General features: G+C 49.6%; 7 protein-coding genes across 7 annotated transcripts; 3 read left to right on the forward strand and 4 right to left on the reverse strand.

Annotated features, from left to right (window-relative positions):
- Nucleotides 1-120: 120 nt before the first annotated feature.
- On the forward strand, nt 121-1,278 carry M438DRAFT_340743 (P-loop containing nucleoside triphosphate hydrolase protein; the record flags this gene model as incomplete). Its single annotated transcript, XM_029904354.1, has 3 exons — nt 121-206; nt 256-999; nt 1,056-1,278. The coding sequence occupies 3 exons, from the start codon at nt 121-123 to the stop codon at nt 1,276-1,278; spliced, it is 1,053 nt and encodes a 350-aa protein (XP_029754531.1).
- A 641-nt stretch (nt 1,279-1,919) lies between these two features.
- Nucleotides 1,920-3,039, reverse strand: M438DRAFT_350482 (uncharacterized protein; the record flags this gene model as incomplete). The annotated part of the gene is made up of 1 exon (XM_029906645.1): nt 1,920-3,039. A coding segment is annotated over exon 1 (718 nt), but the record flags the coding sequence as incomplete, so codon positions are not given.
- A 2,637-nt stretch (nt 3,040-5,676) lies between these two features.
- Nucleotides 5,677-8,588, reverse strand: M438DRAFT_370273 (uncharacterized protein; the record flags this gene model as incomplete). The annotated part of the gene is made up of 5 exons (XM_029908175.1): nt 5,677-6,686; nt 6,739-7,102; nt 7,156-7,182; nt 7,233-8,188; nt 8,241-8,588. 5 exons carry the CDS (start codon nt 8,586-8,588, stop codon nt 5,742-5,744), a joined length of 2,640 nt encoding a protein of 879 aa, XP_029754533.1. The 3' UTR covers nt 5,677-5,741.
- Nucleotides 8,589-9,083: 495 nt separating this feature from the next.
- On the reverse strand, nt 9,084-10,213 carry M438DRAFT_308101 (secretion related GTPase SrgD). The gene is made up of 2 exons (XM_029902325.1): nt 10,021-10,213; nt 9,084-9,958 (listed from the first exon to the last, which is right to left on the reverse strand). Exons 1-2 carry the CDS (start codon nt 10,087-10,089, stop codon nt 9,239-9,241), a joined length of 789 nt encoding a protein of 262 aa, XP_029754534.1. The 5' UTR covers nt 10,090-10,213; the 3' UTR covers nt 9,084-9,238.
- Nucleotides 10,214-10,645: 432 nt separating this feature from the next.
- Nucleotides 10,646-11,796, forward strand: M438DRAFT_330026 (lysine decarboxylase-like protein-like protein; the record flags this gene model as incomplete). The annotated part of the gene is made up of 2 exons (XM_029903276.1): nt 10,646-10,716; nt 10,773-11,796. 2 exons carry the CDS (start codon nt 10,646-10,648, stop codon nt 11,392-11,394), a joined length of 693 nt encoding a protein of 230 aa, XP_029754535.1. The 3' UTR covers nt 11,395-11,796.
- Nucleotides 11,797-12,014: 218 nt separating this feature from the next.
- M438DRAFT_183274 (uncharacterized protein) lies at nt 12,015-13,174 on the forward strand. Its single transcript, XM_029899200.1, has one exon. It carries the CDS (start codon nt 12,368-12,370, stop codon nt 13,115-13,117), a length of 750 nt encoding a protein of 249 aa, XP_029754536.1. The 5' UTR covers nt 12,015-12,367; the 3' UTR covers nt 13,118-13,174.
- A 403-nt stretch (nt 13,175-13,577) lies between these two features.
- Nucleotides 13,578-14,628, reverse strand: M438DRAFT_350486 (uncharacterized protein). Its single transcript, XM_029906646.1, has one exon. It carries the CDS (start codon nt 14,352-14,354, stop codon nt 13,803-13,805), a length of 552 nt encoding a protein of 183 aa, XP_029754537.1. The 5' UTR covers nt 14,355-14,628; the 3' UTR covers nt 13,578-13,802.
- Nucleotides 14,629-16,023: the final 1,395 nt, after the last annotated feature.

Consider the following 16,023-nt stretch of genomic DNA (forward strand, 5'->3'; position numbering starts at 1 on the left):
CTTAGCCGCGGACCCACTTTTCGGGACCACTTTACGCGTGAAGTGGAAACGCGTGCCTCAAAGACGCGGTCAAGCTGCAAGAAGACACTCAAAGGTCGACACTATTACAACTATACCAAAATGGTGACCGCAGGCCCTTCATCCGCCCAGAACGGTGCTCAAGCACGCGCAACAGCATCTGCTGCGCCTGGCTACGAACTTCCCTGGTACGAGATACGCTTCTCAATGCATGGGCTGAACTGACGCCATCCGCAGGGTAGAGAAATACAGACCCGTCTTTTTGGACGACGTCGTCGGCAACACAGAAACAATCGAACGACTCAAGATCATCGCCAAAGATGGCAACATGCCCCACGTCATCATCTCGGGCATGCCTGGTATCGGAAAGACAACCTCGATCCTGTGTCTGGCGAGACAATTGCTTGGAGATGCCTACAAGGAAGCCGTCCTCGAACTGAACGCCTCAGACGAGCGTGGTATCGATGTCGTCCGCAATCGTATCAAGGGCTTCGCTCAGAAAAAAGTCACACTGCCCGCCGGCCGCCAAAAGCTGGTCATTCTCGATGAAGCCGACAGCATGACATCCGGCGCTCAACAAGCCTTGAGAAGAACCATGGAAATCTACTCCAGCACAACTCGCTTCGCCTTCGCTTGCAACCAGTCCAACAAGATCATCGAGCCCCTACAATCTCGTTGCGCTATTCTCAGATACTCACGTCTGACCGACGCACAGATTGTCAAGCGTCTGACACAGATCTGTGAGGCTGAGAAGGTCGAGTACTCTGAGGATGGCCTTGCTGCTTTGGTATTCAGTGCAGAAGGCGACATGAGACAAGCAATCAACAACCTGCAGAGTACACATGCTGGTTTCGGTTTCGTCGATGGCAACAACGTCTTCAGGGTCGTCGACCAACCTCACCCTTACAAGGTCGAGACCATGATCAAGAACTGCCACTTGTGCAACATTGATGCTGCCTTGTCCATGCTCAAAGAACTCTGGTATGCCATCTTCCTATGCCCAAGTCAAATGGTCATCAAACTAACGCAACATTCAGGGACTCTGGTTACTCGTGCCACGACATCATCAGCACAATGTTCAAAGTCACAAAGACCATTCCCGTTCTCTCCGAGCACGCAAAACTCGAGTTCATCAGAGAAATCGGCTTCACCCACATGAGAATCCTCGAGGGTGTGCAGACATATCTCCAACTCTCCGGCTGTGTTGCAAAGCTCTGCAGAATCAACATGAAGCCTGGCCTTTTCGTGCTTCCAAAGTAGACATGGTGTTCTCTTTCCGAGGTTTGAGTCTTTTATCCTTAGCGTGGCGTTTGGGTGGCACAGAAGCAAAAGGTCCGTGAGTCGGAGTCAAGGCATGCCCCGAGTAGCTTGTTACAACGAGCGTTTGCTTTTCTACAACAACTCCCAGATGGAATTTGCTTCCGCTCGACCAGTTTCTAGATGGAATCATACAGCATTTCTCAACGATCGATGGTTATCAGTTTCAAAATCAGACGGAGCAACAACCCCTTCGCAACTGGCTGTATATGCCTTCCCTCTCCCCGGAAGAGTTCTGAGCTTAGATGGGTGAATGAATGAGTTGAAAAGTTCTTTGATATCTTGTGCTCCTATCGAGTCTTCTATTGTACAGCCTCTTGATGTGTCCGCTATGTTTGGGATATGGGCCTCCGTAAGTGTGTCACAGCGTGTCCGACCCTCGTAAAGTCTGATGCTGATCATCCTGTAGATGTGCATCTCGCAGGACGAACCCCTGCTCCTGTTCATGCGAGGTCAGCGTTCTCAATGCTCTTCCTTCTTCACTCTATCCGGGACCATGTTCAGGCTGTAATCTTCCACGATCTCGCGGAACGGTCCATCATGGATATTCCTTGCCTTGATCAATGCCAAGGTGAGCTCTCTTCTCAATTCTATCTCGCCCGGCTCCTCGAACTTCTTCTCCTGGCAGAACCCGTCGAAGCTGTCCTGGATATCCTTGAGTATGTTCTCTGCAATATCGAGTAGATCTCTCGAGCATTTCTTGAAAGCCTTGGCGTATCGCTTCTTAGCTTGGTCGCGGACGTCGGACCAAAGACGATCAACACGTTCCCGCATCTTCTCTGGTCGCAGTGTGCCAGATCCTCTTCCCTTGATATTCATCACCTCAACATACACAGGTCTCATGCAATGCACGATGATCGAATCTCCTGTAGTTGTGGTCAGATCGCGTCCGATGTTTCTGAGATCCTCTCGCAGGACTGCGAAGCACTTGTCCAAAGGCACTGCCAGGGCCTTCTTGTGCAGACCGAACTGGCGTAGCAGAGACTGAGGAAGCAACAAAGCTAGCTCTTCGTGGTTGCGCAAGTCGGCCTCCATTCTGGCCAGAGGTTCTTTGAGGAGCGCAAACATATGAACCTTATGCTTGTCGGCAAATCCGATTAGGTGGTCGATATCAGCAGTTATGCTGCGCTGGAGAATCTGTGCGAGATCCTTGTTACAATTGGTTTCGGTGATGAGCTTTATCTTCTTTTTCACTCCATAGGATTTGGCCAGTGAAGCATATTGCGGCGTGGTGTACTTGGATTCCCAGGTGTCGCAAAGCTTCGTGGCTCTCTTGGTCCAAGCATGCTCGTTGCTCTTCATACTGTCCAGGAGCTTCTGGACGCGTTTGTGTGCCTCGTTGAGGAAGGTTTCGATGTGATCTGTGTATCTCTGTGCATGATCAGCCAATTGATTTCAAAAACCTGTTTGGGAAGCACTCACAGCCGCAGGCCCTTCGACAGTTCTCTCCAGAACGTCCTTACGGGCAAAATGCCTCTTGTCACACCAGAGTTCAATCCTGTTGAGCACCAGAGGTAGTTGGTCCTGATAGAGGTAATTGACGTCGTTGAAACGGCCTTCGAGGGTTGTCTTGATTAGATGGTCAAGTACGGCTGAGATGCCAGTCTGTTCGTCAGTCAAATCGAGTCTTGCAGCGAGGCCACGCTGATATTGTTCGGACATCTTGCTGCACACTGGAAAGATATCCAGAGGGCGCTGGTCGCCAGTCCGACGCTTGTAGTCATCGATCATATTGTTTGCCACTTTGCTGTTGCGTTCCATGATGGCGGTCGACGGTGACTCATCTGCTCTCACCAGTCGTAACTCCTCTTCCAATTCTTCTTCCTGCTCAACGATAGCTGCCTTCTCCTGAGTCCTGCCTTCTCTTTTGGCACAGAGGCGTTGTTCACGAAGGTCAGCAAGCCGTGCTGTTAGTTCAGCCTGCTTTCCACTCAGACTTGTGTCGATGTCATCGATCTTGGTAAGGACGACAAAGACTTTCTTTCTTCTGAACCCTTCTTCAAGGCAATCGTTCAGAGTGTCGTCGCTCAAAGCTCTGATGATTGCTGCAGTGGGAACATAGTAATTGCACTCCCTCAGTGCTCTCCTGGATGTGAGTGCCTGGATCGAGTTCGAATCGTGCGATCCCGGCATATCAACAAGAATTACACCATCTTCAAGCACTGGGCAGCCTGTGAGACCGAATGTCGCCTTCTTGATCAAAGGCCAAAACACATGTTCATCGTCTTCGCAGTCCACTGGACCATGTGTGTAGTTGCGCATTTGCTGAAGCAATTCACTTTGTGTTGTTGATTGGAACTCCGTCTTTGCTTGACGAATGAGCTCTCCAGCCCACATGACCATCATGCTGACAATATCTCTGCCTTGGTCGCTTTCGGCCTGGGAGACGAATGATTTGGTAGTATGGTCTGTTTCGAACTCAGGCTTGTGGTGAAACAAGGCCCGAAATGTCTTGATATGAGCGGTTCCACGTTTGGCAACTTTCTCAACTTCATCATCCTCTTGTTGTTCAGCATCGCGGTTGTTGTCGGAGGCGATGGCTCTGAGAAGCTCTGAAACCATGGTAGCGAAAAGCTTCTCCAGCTCTATCTCGTCATAGAACAAGATCTCGGCTCGGAAAGGTGCAGTTTGGTTAGGCAAAGATCGTCTGAATTCTTGGATCATCCAGGTACAGCTAAGTCCCGTACTGCCATCCTATGCATACTTTTAGCACCATGTAAGGAAATTGCGATCTGTCTGACTTACCTTGCGGGCGATGTCAAAGATGCCCAGGATGGCATTGATCAACGATGATTTACCACAACCCATGTGGCCGATGAAGGCGAAGCGGACCTCATTCGAAGGACGAGCGTCTAGAATGCCATTGACGTGTTGGACGAGGGCCTCGACATGACAGTCGGTGTACTGGTTTCTCTGGAACACCTTCTGAAATGTGATAGAGATCTGTCCTGCGAAGTTCAGAGCGCGCTGATGGCATGATCGGTGAGGGGCGCCAGCAGCAAGCATTCTATCAGGTGTGTTGAGATCCGCGATCTTTTCTCCAGTAGTATGCATCATGATATGTGTTTTTGAGGATACTGTTGTTGTGCATAAACAAGGTTTGGAGTAGAGTAGGTCGTTAGGCCAATGTTGACAGCAGAGGAAGGTATCGATATGAAGGCTGTTGTGGGACTGCGAGTGAAGACGGTCCGGCTGAGTTCGCTAATGTGAATCACCTGAAAGGGAGGGGTAGGTAATTTGGTGGCGATGTAAGAGTGAGTCGATGAGGTATTTCTTGAGAAAGTCCGGCCGTCTTGTGAACCAGTCCAAGAACAAGATGATGTGGTTAAGATGTCGAGACTAGTTGGAGGAGAGAAGAGAGATTGGTCCGAAAAATGAGAAGGTTGAGAAGTGGGAGAGATGGTGGGATGTGTGTATGAATTGAGGAGAAGGTCTGGGAGAGATGGCGGAGGTTATTTAAATAGCTAGTCGGACCTCTCGGAGGTCGAGGTGAAGGTGTGAGGTGTAAAGGTGAAGGCTGTGTGAGCATAAAATGTACACTGAAGATGTGTAGTCCACCCTCAGTGAATCGAAATCCAGCAATATTGCTGCGAGTGGATGATGAAAGGGAGATGCCATTGAGTCTGGCAAAAACGAGATGGAGTGAATGCGTTCAAGGAAAGGATGACTTTCGTGCCAGGTTGAACGAACCCGTTGTCAGAACGCCGCTGTCGAGTGAAGAAAGCCCCTCGAGTCGTGACTACCTTCAGAAGGCCCAAGAAATTGTTCTTCTTGCCCACACACTTCTCCAGAACTCAGAACATCTCCTTGAAGCTAGATTGTATATGGAAGACAGGTTCGACGTTCATACGTGTACCTGAGAAGTATCAGTTAAAGTTATGTTTGAAAAGGCTATCTCAACTTCCCATTTCGCTCAGGACCCACCCAACTACAAAGATGCACAATGTTTCTTCATAGTAAGAATCAATATCCATGGAGCACTAGCCAACGTAAACTGTAGATCACAGAAGACCATGTCAAAGCTGAAGTATTTCAGCGTCGCAACTGCCCTCCAAACCAATCATCAGATCGCAAGATAGTTTCTATTTCAGCGTGCTTGTCCAGAGGAAGAAAGAGTCTGTAACGTTGACTGCAGGTCAACGACATTCACACTGAACTTGAGAATCTCAGCCGTTCAATCGCTCCTCAGATCTAGCTATCAAACTTCAAGACACTGTTGTAGTTAGCAAGATGGTCCAGAGAGATCAGTGTGCTACATTCTGATGGTGTCAACTATGCAAGTTTGTGCATGACCATGTGATCGGGAGCAGAAACAGGGCTCGTCAAAGTCTTGTCATTGTTCGCATTTTGTGTTCGTGATCTTATCGAGATGTATTACACATGTTTAATTCTTCCTCACCAAGATCTCATTCTGCTCCTGGCGTGTTCGTAGTGCTTCGGTGGGGTCGACTTTTTTTGGGTTCGTTCTCCTTGCTTTTCTCAATGTCATCTCCCATCTGCGGCAGTATCTCCTTTGCAAGTTGTACGCGACGAGTGAGTTCCCCCCTCATCTTTCTCTCCTCTTCTGGCTCGACTTCCTTGTCCCGATAACAGTTGACGAAGCTGTTTTGGATTTCCTGCAGGCTGGCCTGGACACTGCTGGAAAGCTCGGTGCAGTGCATGTCCAAGACTTGTTGTAATTCAGAACGAGCTGTTTCATGGACAGACGACCACAGGCCTCCCATTATGCGAAGTTGACGCCTCATATGCTGAGGCTTGCGTACATTAGAATTTTTGCCCTTGATAGCTTCAGTTGATTCGTATATCGGAACCATGCATCGCGAGGTGATTGACGCATCTCTTTCGTCTGGGTGTGGCGAGGTGAGTTCGTGAATGACACCTTCGAATTCGGCCTTGAGTGAGCTGAAGGATTCCGCGACTGTTTTTCTCATCTCCGTTTTCTTCAGGTCAACCAGATGGGAGAAGGGTTCGAGCTTCACGAAAGTCGACTGCCGATCTTCCCGGACGCTGGTACTCATTTGGTTGACATGCTCTTCCAAAGCGATGGCAATGTTAATCTCCGAATTGATAATCATGTCCAGCAGGCTCTGGCATCTGGCCAGTATGAGGGGGTTTGATATCTTGATGAGGTCTCCGTTCCAGTATAATCCGGGAAGCGCTTTGGTTTTGAGTCGGAAGCCCCTCTTCTTTACCAGGTTGCGATACTTTGGAGGACTTATGGTTTCCCATCCCTGGCAAACATCATGGCTCTGCTCATTCAGCGTCTGCTCATTGAGTATGAGGACATCCAGTATGCGCTTAATCTCGTTGTTGACCATGTCTATGAAATCTTTTACGACTGCCGAGCATATCTACGATTTGTCAGCGTTGCGCAGTTCATAGCATTGTATTTCTGGTACTCACCGGCTTCAGATCGGTCACAATTGCCTCCAACCTTTCGCTGCCATTCAGGTGAGCCTTGCAGCACCACATCTCAAAGCTGCTGATGATTGAGGGCAAGGTGTTCTCGTAATGGAACGTGACTATATTGAAAGGTCTCTCTCCAGTTGCGCGTCGCAGATAGTGACGAAGAGCAGGGATTTGGGTGTCTGCCACAGATAGGACCGGGACGCTTGATTTTTTGAATCCAGCACGGTGACTCTCATACACCAAGGTGGACACACAGAAGACAGGAAGGGGGGTTACATCCCTGGTTGTTGTCCTGTATTTATTCTGCAAAGTCTCGGTGACGTACTCATTTCGAATCATGATACCACATCGATCTTTCCTGTCAAAATGCTGTTAGTTGCGGAGAGGTGCAGATATAGTGCGCCTACTTACTGAGCTTTGGCTACCTGTAGTTTTCGCCTATAAAAGACCGTCAGCCGACGATCACTTTCTGCGGATAAGTTACTCACAGCAATTGTTCTTTTTGAACGCGATACGGTATCTCGCTCGTTGCTATTTTTTGTCTTTTGTTGGCACGGAGCTGTTCAAGCTCCTTCTCAAGCTGGTCGACTTCATCTTCGGCTTCTTGCAATCGGTCTTTCTGAACGTCGTTGGCATTTCCCCAACCTTGGAACTGGCTGAGAGAGTCGGTGTGTGTAAGAACAGGGATAACTTTTCCGATTCGGTGTGAGAAGTATCCCTTTCGCAAATATCGCAGGACTGTATCATCGTTGATTGCTCGACTGATCTGCGCTATGATAAGAACGAAGATGCTTCTCGCAAACTCCTTCTTGACCATGGCAGCTCGTGTAGGATCACAATCGTTCAAGCCAGGTGTGTCCACCAGAACAATCCCGTCGTTGAGGAGAGGGGTGTCGAGACAGAATGTGATTTTTTTGACAATGGGCCAGCAAGCACGTTCGCATCCATAGTCTTGACCCTTTTTGACGGTGGTGTGAGTGAACCCTCGCAACTCTTGGAGAAGATCCGCTGTGGTTGCAGACTCCATGACCACAGTGCTCCCAACACTCTTTTCCGTGTAATTCCTGATAATTTCTTCGGACCAACGTACCATGCGAGCGATAGCTGCTTTGTCGTTCTCGCTGTGAGCTTGGCGAAGAAACTCTTTGGTCGCCTCGACAGAAGCGCATTCGGGGCGGTTGCAAAAAAGATTGGAGATAGCCTGTATGTGCCCATACTCATCGTGGTCCTTCTCGGAGTCGTCAAAATCTATATCTTCAGAGTCGGAAACGTTATCTTCGGACGGGTCGACGGCGGCATAGGCTTGCTTGAACTCAGTAGCCATAATTTCCTCCAGCTCGGCACCGCGGTAGTATTCGATCTCTGCCCTGAAAGGTTGTGTCTGGTCAGGCCGAACCCTCCTGAATTCATGGATGACCAGCGTCTCGCTCAAGCCACTATCGCCCTGTGCTCAATGATCAGTGATGACGCTTGCGTACAGGATCTTCTTGACGTACCGTGGGAGTCAGTAATCCCACAGAGATAAGGGCATTGCTGACGCTTGATTTGCCGGACCCCATGCCACCTGCAACGGTAATACGGATTTCAATCATAGGGCAGCATTCCCTACGTTCTTCAATCATGCTGGAAAGCTTGTTGACGTTGCTGCTAGTGCTTGTGGTTTCTTTGAGCGGCTCTTCCAGAAGCTGTATGATCGCTCGGTGCTTCTCCTTGGCTTTGGCAAACGAGGGATGGTTGGCTGGGGTCTTGGGTGCCTCTTCGACTGCAGTAGCATCGTAGCTGCTGATCTCTTCATCGTCGTCGTCAGACGAATCGTAGTCGTAATCTGCTTGTCTTTTCGACATTGTGAACAGAACCGAAGCAGTGAATGTTCGAGTGCAGTGTTCCGATGTTGTCGAGTACCGGTATTCGCGATTGTTGTGCTGGATAGGTAAAAAGTCGGGACCGCCGAAGGCTTATAACCATAAAGGTAGTTGGGTAGACTGTAGATGAGATGAAGAAGTTAAATCGAGAAGCGGAGCGTAGTGGCCACGAACAGAGGGAACCATATGAACGATAGGCTAAGAAGGTGGAACAGTGCTGGCAGGTTAATATAGGAAGCAGATTGATCTAAATGTGCGAGTGAAAGGGAATGGTGTGAAATGGAGGATATACAAGGTGAGATGTCTAGAGACAGCCCACCTCACTGCAGAAGACGATAAAAAGCGGTGTCGGCTAGCAAGTGAGCGCCGCAACAAGTGTAGACAAGCTCAACACGAGTGAAGAGTATGAGGACAGTGAAAATGCACCTTCTGTCGAAATGCATCAAAGGCGACAATAGACGGTAGTGAACCGAAAGCTTGGAATCGGACCTAGCTCATTTCAGCATTGTAAAGAAGGTGATATTAGCGTGTCAATAACTGATTCAAAAGCGCCCAAAGACCTTTTTGGCCATGCCCGCAACGCCCGCTATGCTTCAGAATCCCTAAACAAAAACGCTGGTAGTATAACAATATCAACAACACGCGCCTTGCTTGCCTCGTTTCTGAACAGAAGCAGCGTCGTTCATGCCCAGATTGATGGTTCTCGCAGTGTTGCCGCCACCAGCTCCAGGACCCTTGACTCCTGATCGTCTGTCATTCAGGTCGTACTTTCCGGCCTCGATGTTTTGATATATTCTCTCTGCGACCTCACGGAAAGCTCTTTCGACATTGTCGCCGCTCTTTGCCGAGGTCTCGACGTATTGCATGACCTTATTCTCTTTACACCACGTTTCGGCTTCTTCCTGTGTGACTTGACGCTTGTTCTCGGAGCCGGCTCCCTCGGCCACTGTGGTTGAAGCAGCAAGATCGCTCTTGTTTCCGACGAGCACGACGATGATGTTTTCTTCTGCAATCTGGCGGAGGTCGTTCAACCATGCTGTCACGGCTTCGAAAGTAGCACGCCTTGTGATGTCGAAGACCAGTAGGGCACCGCTGGCACCTCTGAAGTATGATCGTGTGATTGACTTGTACGTCTCTTGTCCAGCGGTATCCCATAACGATAGTTTCATATGCTTTTGATTTGGCGAATCGGTATTTGATGGTGTTTCAGTGGTAGGGTCGGCGGACGGGTCGTTGACTTTGAGAGCTAATGAGGCAGGAGGACCAACAGGTACAATGCGACTGCCGAATTCGACACCAATGGTTACATCGTGGTGAGGGGAGAAGCGTCCTTCGCACAGTCTTATCGTGAGCTGTAAACAGTACGGGTAAGCTGCTGTTGCTGGGGAGGGACATGATATGAGCGACTACATACACTGGACTTTCCGCAACCAGAGTCACCTAGCGATACGATTTTGGCGATATAATCCCAACTTTGCGCCATGATTGTGATGTGATTGATGTGCAGAAATGGGGACAAATCGGAAAGGAGCAACAATCAAACATCTGGGTCGTTCCTGCGGCGGCCTTGTCCGCAGATCTGGAGAAGGATTGCCCTGTGCGTCAGCTGTGTCGTCATTCTGGACATGGGTGAAGATGCAACTTTTGCTCCTTCCGCACTGCATCTCTCGTCCAATTGATCCCTGTACGATGGACTGAAGGAAGTCACAGTCGCCTCCTCATTCTCTTCTCTGACCTCGAGAATGCAGGTTTCCTCACGACTTGGGAAGAGCGATACACCGAGTCTGTGTTTCGGCGACGACGGTTGAGAGCCGGGGCCGAATGACTCCCTCACATGCACGCCGCCAATGATGGAAGCCGATCGTAAACATGTGCTCCATTCGATAGTCTATTCTCAGCCTCAATATCAACTTGTCATCTCTCCTTCCACTTCTGCCTGCTTCGCTCCTTCCTCTTCTCTGAACACTTCCTTCCTCCACTAACCACTCACACGTATACACACCGTCCTTACACGTAGCAACATGGCAATCAACGCCAAGATGGAACCAAAGGCAGGAGACGCCGTAACCCCCTCGCCCGCCACTTCGAACAAGCCTGTCGTCTGTGTCTTGTAAGTGTGTTCCTGCTCGAGTCATAGAATGAAGCCTCTGACATTGCCCTTCTTAGCTGCGGTGCCTCCGGAGGCAACTCCCCCGCTCATCTTGCCGCCGCTCGCGAACTCGCCCAAGCCCTCCATGAGAACAACATGAAACTGGTATACGGAGGTGGCACTGTCGGCATAATGGGCGAAGTCGCCAAGACTCTGGTCTCCCTGGCCGGTCCGGACGCTGTCCACGGTATCATTCCCGAGGCTCTTGTCAAGTACGAGCGCGACTACAAGGAAGGCGCACCCCTGGATTCCGTTATTGACGAGTCAACCTTTGGTCGCACCACCGTTGTCGCAGATATGCACTCGCGCAAGCAAGCCATGGCTCGCGAGGTCATCGATGGCGGTGAGGGTGGTGGCTTCGTCGCACTCAGTGGAGGCTATGGCACCATGGAAGAACTCATGGAAGTCACCACCTGGAACCAGCTGGGTATTCACGCCCGTGGCGTCATCGTCTTCAATGTCGAGGGCTACTACGACGGCCTTCTCCAATGGGTGCGCACTGCCGTCAAGAGCGGCTTCATCGCAAACAACAACTCCAACATCATGATCGAAGCCAAGACTGGTGCCGAATGTGTTGAATCGCTGAAGAACTACCAAAACGCTGAAGGTAGAATGAAGTTGGAGTGGAACCAGAAATGATCTCACACCTAACAACATTCTCACCTATTGCCATGTCAGCAGCATGGAGCCAAGAAACCGGCTATCATGCCTAATCGTCCAGTACAAGCTTCGCTCGCTGTCGTCACCGAGCAATATACCGCTGGTCATTGCATCTCCATCAGGATATTACACTGACGCCGTTCGGCCGTAAGGGCTTGCCAAGTACGAGATCGATGCATACCGATGGACGCCTAAACCTGAACTGAATTCTAGAGAGCCGTGCTCACGGATAGAATGCTACATGTAGATGCATCCCAAAGCCACAAGCATATAGACGCCACGAGAAATACAGAACTAGATTCGACAGAAAGTATGCAGTCCGAACGTGAAGGCCCAACCCAAGCACGACATTTGAACGCCCTTTCTATCGGGATCCAGGTTATAATATACAGCAGTATTTCCTTCATGTGCGATCAGTTAGGGCAGAGATGGCGACAACGAGAACAGGCCCTATAAGCGGACCTATATGTGACAACAAAAGACGTTCGCTGGACCCTTGGGGCCACAATATGACGACCACCAAGCAGATTCCACCAATACCATCTTCCTACCTCGACCGGTGAGTAGACCAACATGGCAATGTCTTCCCTGGAATGCATAAGAGATCGATTATCATAATGATCACCATACCTGCAAACATTGCTGATAGGAAAAAGGCCAGTGCGGAAAACCAGCAGCCAGCAAGCAGCACGGCTAAACGCCTGTCGTCCAATGAACAAAGCAGGAATGACGTCGGCTAGCTATCCCTTCCCGTCGCCCTCGCACACATCGGAGACGGCCACTGGTCCGAAGGTGTACGGAAACCCTCCACCCCTCAAGCCAGTCACAATCATGGATCTGCTTCGGTTTCGGGACCCTTTCTTTGGTATCACGCTCCAACGGGGCACGGCGGACCAGCCGAAAGTGTAAAGGATCAGATAAGGTAAGGGTGTCTGTCGCCCTTTTCTGTTTTATGATATTAACCGGCGGTTTTGGACAGGGTGTCTCGACTGGTACGGCAGCTGGTCCGAAAGGCGTTTTGGAGAGGTACCCACGTAACATCACTCACGCCGAATGGAGATGCAAGCAAGCCATGTGGCTCTCTCTCTCTCACATGTGGGGCTGTTTTGTGGCATCGGTATTGTTAACCTTCGGCAGATGGCATAGCTGCCGGGGGAGTAAGGGCGGGATGTGGCGCACGGTTACAACGTCTAGAGTGTTAGAAAGGGAGCCGGCCACCATCGCGAGCAGAAGTACTCGGATACGCTTTGGTGAGGAAATCCGCCAAGCCCACCCACACATATCCGGGTACTTCTGCTCGCGATGGTGCGGCCTTGGTTGGTATCCTTCATCTATCGGTGATGGATGCTTGGCCGAAGGTATGCGAATGGTAGGGTTGCATTACGTACGTGCCTGCCTGCCGAATGTCTCGTGGTTTGAACAGCATGGCTCGCTAATGTATGGCCTTTTGGTGCATTATGCTCCTTCTCCAAAGATCCAAGGGAATAAGACACAGATTGTGCCTTGTCGGCCGACGGATGTATTTGCCCCCCTTAGTCGTCTTTGTCGATGCATCACAAACAAGTCTAGCGAGTCGTATCGCCTACCATGCTCTTCTTTTCCTCATGCAAAGACAAAAAGACAAGCGAACAGAGAAACGCAGAAAGAGGAAAATCAGCATGCTGATCTGTTGTTATGTCTTCTCCTCGGATGGCGGCCGTGACGCCGCGAGCGGTGTTGCATTCATTTCGCCTCATCGCCCCAAGTATGGACATTGGACAAATCGCCCCAATGTTTCGCATGCATGAGGCTGACTTGCATGTCATGCAAACGCATGCAGGTTTTTGGCAAAGGGCGTCTCAAGCAGCTGGCCGTGAGTTTGGTCCTTCCTGCAGGCTTCAACATTGCCACGTAGAATGTGCTGTGACCACATCTGGTAGAGATGTACAAGATGTTTGTCAGAGAGAATGAGGAGTTTGCGTGGAAAGAATGGCATGGGCCGGCCTGGGCTTTCCCATGCTGCAGAGGATGGGCTTTTGTTTGATGCAGGGTGAAGTACCGCGAAATATCCCTTGCGACGGTGAGACGTTTGACATGGAGATCACTCCGGGATGAGGTAATTGTGTACTCGAGCCAAACGTTGAATTGGAAAAAACGTGAATACAGTTTTGGAGATACCGCTTTCAAGGCCGAGACTATGATCAAAGGATGTTTATTGATGGACGGACAGCATTTTCCGAGACAGTGAACAACCACCATTTCCCGCAATCATGAGATGTTACATCCTTGACCAGGGCAGGAACGCCCCGTTCTTTGCACAACCAATCCCGTCACGTTCGGAGCGTGTTCATGATCTACATTAATTCCAAGGCCCAGGCCTCTGCCATACCCCCGGGTTCAAGCATATGTTAGCACATCAACATGGATGCAGCTTTCTCCATATTCGCTACCGAATAAGAAGAGCACACGACCAAGTTGTCGTAACCAGTGATGCTCGCTGGTGCTGCAGAAGAAGGGCTGATGTGGACACAGGAGAGCGGTATCTTTGACGATCCACGGAGGGCTTGCAGGGTATCCGAGACTTGGGCCGCAAACTTGGTCTGAGACGACATGTTGCCAGTGGCTTTGGTGTCGATCAAAAGGGCTGGGTCGCAATTGACAACAATGATGGCTCCTGCTTTCCGAACCCACGCGGCATGGAGATCTGTCAGACCGACTTTTGCGACGAATGGGACGTGTCGGACCCTAGCATGTCGTTTGCTCAGAGCTCGACCGAGGACCTCGAAGGGGTCCTCACGGCTGCCCTCTCTTGGGATTGCGGGTGTGAATAATATAACGAGTTGGTCTGCTGGGAGGGAGCCGAGTGCTTCCAGGCTGGAAGAAGAAGACTGGATGAAACGGACACTCGAAGATTGGACTTGGGCAGTGGTACAAGCCAACGTTGGTTTAGTATCAGCCATAATTGATGTTCCAAGATCGACAGGGCGGTATTGCCAAGTCAGGGACATTGAAGGCTTGAAGAAGGGTCCAAGACTGTTTTGATATGTCGAGATAAAGTTTGAACTCTCGAGAGTGGTGCTGAAGAGAGCAGAAAAACAGGAAGGCGCAGTTCTTCCTGGGCTTATAAGTCTAGCGTCTGAGATAGTCTTGAAACTCACAGACTATGGCCAGGTAGTCAATAAGCACCATGACGGTATCCTTGATCCGTAGACCAATTGAAAAATCTGCTCGGGCAATCGTTCATGCATTCAATGCATCAAGCCTCGAGCCATGATCTCCCCATCGGAAGAACGGTCTTTTCCTCTCTCGTACTTGACAGAAGAGCCCTTCAACGTTGTGGCTGAGATCGGCGAAGAGGTCGACCTTGGACCAAGGAACGAGCACGATGCAGGGTGGGTAGTCGCGCAAACAAAGTGGGGCAACATGGCAGTGTCCACCATATGCCAAGCTGAAACTTCGTCTATGAGCATGACAAACCTGATCCTGGAACGGTCATAGAGAGTAACAGCATGGATTTATTGACAGATGTGTGAGGCGTATAGTACCTCTGGCAGTTGTATCTTCCGACATGTCACAAATTCGAGACGGGAGCGGAATCTACACGAGACGCCTCCCTACCAGATTGAATGGACCTACTGTTAACCAGACAGGCAACCCATGACTTCGATAGTAATCATGATCCATGGATACGATGACTTTCGTGCCGTCTTCAAACGGACCGCTCGGCTGCGCGAAACATAGGGGGAGAGCTGCGGCATTCCACATAGCATATTGATATTGGGTCGACCGGGCGTCAGGGAGGTCATTAAATGGAACGGCTAGAATTAGTCTCGATTTCTATGCTATTTCAATTCATTGAAATCCAGCTATCTAGATGTCAGTTCCATTGCAGTTGCAGTTCCATTTTAATTGAAATCATGCTCTATATAGCTACCTCGTCGTCGTCGTCGTCGTTAAAGGCTTTAATGTCGATATATTCGTCGTCCCCTACCTCTTATATAGGAAGGTAGTTAAACCGCTAGTTTTTCTTCTAGTTCTTAAGGCACTTAATTATCTCTATGTGTTCAAAGCTAATCTAAGCTCTATCCTATAATAGAGTTCGTCTATAGCTGCTAAACACTCGCTTAGACTCTACTAATATAGGGTTTGCTAATAGTACGTCGATAGCTATCTACGATAGGTTAGGATATTGTCGACGCTACTAAGGCTCGAGCTACCATTATAGAGGGTTATTAATAGCGAGGGGGTCGCCTTTAATAAAGTAGTCGAACTCATTAGTAATAGGTTTAACGACGTTTAAGGTCTTCTTCTACTCGTGAAAATTCCTAATATTTAGACTACCTATTGTCGTAGATGTAGTAGGTGCTATAGTAGCTATAGCTATCGAGACAACTTAATATTCCTAGTTATATAGACTCCTCGTAGCTCTTACTCCTTTACTAATCTAGTTATCCTCCTAATGGGCTATAATGTAGCTATATTAATACGCTAGGTAGAAGAGGATTGTAGACTAGTATACGGGCGATTTGTCGTTAGTAGTATACTACTATTCGTAGTAGTATTAACTAGACTAGAGTACGGCGAGGAACGGAGCATTATGTTAATGCTAGATAGCGGCTTAATCGTAGT

This window comes from Aureobasidium pullulans, assembly GCF_000721785.1.
Source record: "Aureobasidium pullulans EXF-150 unplaced genomic scaffold scaffold_58, whole genome shotgun sequence".
Classification (NCBI taxonomy): Eukaryota; Fungi; Ascomycota; class Dothideomycetes; order Dothideales; family Saccotheciaceae; genus Aureobasidium; species Aureobasidium pullulans.